This window comes from Myotis nattereri, assembly GCF_964212035.1.
Source record: "Myotis nattereri genome assembly, chromosome: 14".
In the NCBI taxonomy this organism is placed as follows: Eukaryota; Metazoa; Chordata; class Mammalia; order Chiroptera; family Vespertilionidae; genus Myotis; species Myotis nattereri.
The window spans coordinates 49,382,106-49,388,105 of NC_138089.1; the positions used below are offsets into that span (position 1 = coordinate 49,382,106).

The following is a 6,000-nucleotide window of genomic DNA, read 5'->3' on the forward strand; positions in this document are numbered from 1 at the left end:
TAACAAATGACCAATGTTAGTTTTCAGTTGGAGGGAAAATGGAGAGTTTAATATTCACAAAATGCTGTAATGGTGAGCTTGCCTGTATAAAGATGGGCCTGGCCTGGCTGGTTTGGCTCAGTGGATAGAGTATCGACCTGCGGACTGAAGGGCCCCAGGTTCGATTCCAGTCAAGGGCACATGCCCGGGTTGCGGACTCAATCCCCAGTTGGGGGCGTTCAGGATTCTCTCTCATCATTGGTGTGTCTCTCTCTCTCTCTCTCTCTCTCTCTCTCTCCCCCCTCCCCCCCCCTTCCTCTCTGAAACCAATAAAATATATAAAAGATGGGCCTGGAAATATAAAGTCTCCTTTTCTGGACGGAGTTGTTCCCCCTCAGTAATGTAGTGGGAGGGACAGAGAGCTCCCTGCTTCATTCCCGAGGAACTCGGGAGCATGTGCTCTGGACAGGAATCCCCACTCGTCTGAGGTTTCTCCTAATGCTGCCAGGAACTGAACTTGGGCAAGTGTCTGGACCCAAGGACAGCTCCCGCAGTCACCCCTCGGTCGCGATGCCATTTCTCCCCATTTTCTGCCTGTCAGATAACGGACCCTGCAAGGAGTAGGGCAGGCTTCCCTCGCCTGGAAACTGTCCATCAAAAGAAACACCTTTTCTCTCCGTATTCCCAGTACATTCCCTTTCCTCTCTCCCTGGCATTTAGGTAAATTGGTTAGTGTGATTGTCAGTTATTTACATGCTTGTTTATTTTCTGGTCAGTAAATATTTGTAGAAGTCCACTTTCTAGTTAGGGTAAGGGAAGAAGCAAAGCAGTCTGGGAGCACGAGGACCGGAAACTGGATGGGGAGATATGAGTCCGTGGTAAGTTTCAGAAAGGCTGCAGCCCAGAGAGGCCAGAGCTGAGGAAATAAACCTGTAACCTCAGCATCTTTGTCCAGAGCAGTCCAGGTTTCCTTTTCCAAGGACCAGGTCAGAGAGAGCTGCTGGCTGGTAATCTGGGGAAGGACAGCATTTGCCTGAGCAAAGAAATTATTTTGACTAAATCGCAGTTTAGTCCTTAAGAATGGAGACATGATAGGCATAGTGGTATGCTATTTTCTGTATCGCTGGCCTTTTTTTTTTTTAATCCTCACCCATGGGTACTTCTTCCATTGGTTTTTAGAGAGAGTAGAAGGGAGGGAGAGGGGGAGAGAGAGAAATGTGGACATGTGAGAGACACATCAATTCGTGCCTCCTTCAAGCTCCTGAGGGGGGATGGGCAGGGGAGATTGAACCTGCTTCCAGGGTATGTGCCCTTTACCTGGAATGGAACCCAAGACCCTTCAGCCTAAGGGCCAGTGCTCTAACCACTGAGAAACCGGCCAGGCCTATATCGCCAGCTTTTAAGATTGAATTCCTGTTGCTAACATTGGGAACTTGCAGGTTACGTAGGAAGATGAATGGGCATGCAGATTTTACTCTAAGTGCCAGTGTATGTGTGGTGGAAAGCTGGTGAGTGGAGTCAGGAAGGTCTAACTCTCAAATGAATATAGCCTGGAGATAGAAGAACCCAGACAAGTGAAAGCCAAGGGGGCAGAAAGGCTTTCCCCTCTGAAGACCTTATTATGGATTAGGCAAGGGAAAATAAATATTTAACTAAAAATTACATGTCTGGTTTCATTGGTAGGGATCAAGACAAAGGCATCTGAGAGCCATCAGAGCAGAACTATAGTGGTCCCTGGGAGGTCATGTGGGAATGAGCTTCACTAAGTTTGCTAACTTGTCATTGGTAGGCTGACATCCTTTTTGTTTGTTTGTTTGTTTGTTTTGGCATTACTTGGCATTTGCATCTTAAGCTGCTGGTTTCACGAGTGACTTTTTTGTTTTGAGCACAGGCGGCTTCAATGATCCATCCTAAAGAGATACCCCCTGAAGCCATCCTACTAGCAGTCTACCTTGAACTGCAGAATGGTAAGGAATGCTTTCCTCCTCTTCTTACTGGGGTTTGCTTTTCTCTCTTTGAAATTAGAACTTAGCCTTCCTTGAAGATATTACCCATCAGGGTCTTCTAAACAAAAATGTAGCTAGGGAATTTTTGGTATTTTGCAGACTCTTCCTTCTTGCAAGTTAAGTGTATTTCCTTTTATCTGTGAAAATGTGAAATAGCATAACTTCTGACACTTGAATTATAATTTAATCCCTACTGATTAACCTTTCTCTTAGGCAGCCAAATGACTCTTAATTGAGATCATGAGTCAGAATGCCAGTGGCTCTGAGTTGTACATCTGAGTACTTTGAACACAGATATCATTAATGAGTTTTGCAGTAAACCGGTTTTTGCTGAGAATTATTTAGACCAGTGATGGCGAACCTTGTGAGCTCAGTGTGTCAGCATTTTGAAAAACCCTAACTTAACTCTGGTGCCGTGTCACATATAGAAATTTTTTGATATTTGCAACCACAGTAAAACAAAGACTTATATTTTTGATATTTATTTTATGTATTTAAATGCCATTTAACAAAGAAAAATCAACCAAAAAAATGAGTTCGCGTGTCATAGGTTCGCCATCCCTGGTTTAGACAGTCCTAAATACCGCTTACACTTCTGCGGTATAGATAACCTCAAGGATATGGCTCCCTGCAAGAAAGGCTATGGGTCCCACGTAAGAGATAACATAAGTAGAAAAGATATGTGAATGGGAGAAATTAGAAGAGAGAGAAATAGAGTTGAAAGTCAGACCTTCTTGTGGATCATGGGAATCCTTACAAGGTTCCCTTCTTTATAGCTGAAGAAGGGGCGTTAAGTGCCTGGCACTAATCATGGCCTCCTGAAAGGCACGATTAGGGTCAGTGCATGGTTCTAGATCCCTTCTGTGCCTTCTGCCTGTAGACAAGTTTTCAACCTGAGCTATACCTTAGCATCACTGTGGAGCTTAAAAAAAATCCCATTGCCCAGGTCACACAGTCCCTGTGGGGCTGGGACAGAGGCATGATGTGATTCCAGGGTATAGCAGAGGGGCCGACCCCTGCTCTTCCAGAACATCTCTAACCCCCTCGCAGATTCTAGTGGCTTGCTTTAGATGTGGTGGTGTTGTTGTATGCTCTTTTTATTTTTTTAATGGGAAGTGTTTTTTAGGTAATACCCAGCTGGCCTTACAGATCATCAAAAGGAATCAGCTGCTCCCTACAGTGAAAACACTCTCTGAAATGAGAAAGAAGCCAGTGTTTCAGCCCGTCCACCCGATCCAGCCCATCCAAATGCCAGCGTTCACTGTACAGAGAAAGTGATATTTTGCTCTTGGAAAACTGTTACCTGAGACCCAGGGGAGTACTTATGGGCCTTTTTAGTTGTATCACAGCAAAATGAATAAAAGACAGATGGTGAAGGGTGCTAGTTTTGGACATACAATTTGAAACGATTCTAACCCCTGATTCTATTTTTTGTTTTGCCGGAAGCTCACTTAAAATTAAGGATTCACAAATTAATTTTCATCTGTTTTTCTTTAATCTTTGCTAGACTATTAATTTGGAGCCATTATGTAATGTATCTGTGTCATAGGTAATTAAATCATGGTCTTACCAGAACGGCCTCATATAACAGATTTTGTCTTTCTTGCAACTGTTCAGAGTATGTTAGCATCTGAGATTTATTTAGTGTTAAAGTTTGTAAAATTGAGAGAACCACCTCAGCAGTAGATGAGTAGCCCTTCAGAAGCTGACCCGGAGGCACAGGGGAGGAGAAGTTCATGTGTTTTACTATGCCTAGTTATGAATAAAAGGACCAACAATGCAGAATAAAACGCAGAGGGCCAGTTAAATTGGCCAAAAGAAGAGATTACTGATTTGATAGGAATCAATTTGCTAAAAATCACAAGTGGAGACAAGGTTCAGGGCTCTGGTCCCGTGTCACCTCCATCCCTTTGGGCAGAGGCACTGATTCTGGAGTCTGTTAGCAAGTTGTTCAAGCATTGTTGCTAACCCCTTTGCAGATGCAGACAAAAATTTACAAGCTCCTTTCCCGAAGACAAGTACGTGTTGCAGGATCAACGTGGCCAAAATTTGTGCATAGGGTTAATATACTAACTAGAAGTAGAAGGGAAAAAAATCAAATGTAATACGGACTTGCTTTAAAAAAATGGATGACCTCCCAGTTAAAATCAAATGGGTAGATTCATCAAAGCTAGTCATTGAGGAGTACGCTTGCTATCTGCATCTCTTCAGTTCCCAGATTTGGAACAGTGTATCACACTAGCTAGCTCCATGCAGGTCCCTGGGTTTCACAGCTAGAAAAGTGAGTGTTTGCATAGCCCAGGATTTATCCAGAACTTTATCTGAATTAGATACTAGCTGAAATCCAACAGAGCCTACGGCTGTATCCCAGAACTGAGTATTTGTGGTGTATTAGACATTGCCTGCAAATGACTCAGACGCAGGGATGGATGTGCACATGGGTCTTGCTCTTTTGTCAGATTACAGTTTTTGTTGTTTTTTAACTGATGTGAGAGAGAGTGAGAGAAACTTGGATTTGTTGTTCCACTTATTGATGCATTCATTGATTCATTCTTGTATGTGCCCTGACCGGGGATGGAACCTGCAACCTTGACATGTCAGGACTATGCTCTAACCAACTGAGCTAGCCGGCCAGGGCTGTGACATTACAGTTTTATACACAGAACAGATTCTTTCCATGTAGGTCCAGAATACAGGCCCTCGTTTCCGTGGGCCTCTCAAAGCCTTTTCCAGATGAGATGAAAGGAGTTTTCTTAAAGTGCCCTGGCTATTGGTCCAGGTGTGCAGCCTCTACTCTCCAAGCCCCAGCTCTGTGGGACCCCTCCTCTGCTGCAGGATGGTCCCAGGGTTGCTTAACCTGGGCACCTTCTGGAAAGAGAGTCTACAGACCTCAAAAATGGCTAGGACCCCACCGGGCCCTGGGTTGTGTGAAGTGGGAAAAGGCCTGTAGTTATACTCAAAGATAATCTTGGAAGAAATGTCAAGAAATTAGAACTTTCCCCGCTTGCTGTTCGGTTTATGGGAAAGCGGGAATCACTGTGAGGCAGGTTAGGCCCCGGGTTGTTGTGTTAAATAAGAACACATTTGGCTATAAGTAGCAAAAAATGGACCCGCTGTTTAAAGGATGAATGTTTTTCCCTCACTGAAGGGGGCATGTAGGCAGCTGCCTGCTGGCCTGGGTTCTAGTTCTCCATGATGCCAGCAGGGACTCGGCTCTATTTTCCCTCATCACTCTTAGCATTGGGGCCTTTGTCCCCATGGTCACAAGATGTTCCAGCATTATACCCACATGGAAGGCAAGAATGCAAGGGCAAAGGCAATCTATCTTGGTAGGAGACTGTCAGGATCAAAGCTTTCCCAGAAAACCCCAGCAGACCTCAGCTTACATCACCTCTGTCAGGTCCTCGTGTAGCCATCCTTAGCTGCACGGAAGGCTGGGAAAGAAGTGAAGTCGCTGCCAGTATCTGCTGCAGTGGCTGGAACAGCCCCATTAAATGTTTCCCCAGCCTGAGAACTATCTCTGATACCTTGTGTCAAATGGGGATTCCAGCAGCCCAGCTTTGCCTTCCACTGCCACCCTGGGCAGATCCCGGCACATTAAATGTAAGCTCTTCACCTGGTGACTGTACTGGGTGCATCAGCCAGGAAGGCTTCTTCCCACCTGTTTTTCCTGCCCCCCTCCCCGGCCCCCACTCCCTGTTAATGCCACCTGCTAACCAAAGTAATACTAACTCTGCTAAAAGGCTTTAATTTTTTATTTATTTTAGAGAGCAAGAGAGAAACATCGCTTTGTTGTTCCACTTATTTATGCATTTATTGGTTGATTCTTGTATGTGCCATCAAGGGAGATCTTACGGTTTTCTGTAGTTTAACAGGTGTGGGTGCTGTAGGACTTAGCCTCAAAGGATGGCATCTTATTTGATGGGGACGTGAGTTCTGAGAAGCGCCCTGTTGAAGCTCCACTATCCATTCGGCTGCAAAATGGGGCAAAATTCACTGACCCAATGAGAATGTG

At 44.8% G+C, this 6,000-nt stretch overlaps 1 protein-coding gene across 3 annotated transcripts in view; it reads left to right on the forward strand.

Annotated features, from left to right (window-relative positions):
• The window catches only part of CNOT10 (CCR4-NOT transcription complex subunit 10), a gene marked incomplete at its 5' end in the record, with an annotated part of 53,208 nt that extends 49,442 nt beyond the window's left edge, over nucleotides 1-3,766 (forward strand). For 2 of the 3 annotated variants that reach the window (XM_081106199.1, XM_081106201.1), the window contains 2 exons: nucleotides 1,871-1,946; nucleotides 3,112-3,766. In XM_081106199.1, the coding sequence (XP_080962325.1) occupies nucleotides 1,871-1,946; nucleotides 3,112-3,263 (228 nt within the window). In that variant the 3' untranslated portion in view covers nucleotides 3,264-3,766. The remainder of the gene's footprint in view (nucleotides 1-1,870; nucleotides 1,947-3,111) is intronic. The other variant, XM_081106200.1, reaches the window with a different exon arrangement.
• Nucleotides 3,767-6,000: the final 2,234 nt, after the last annotated feature.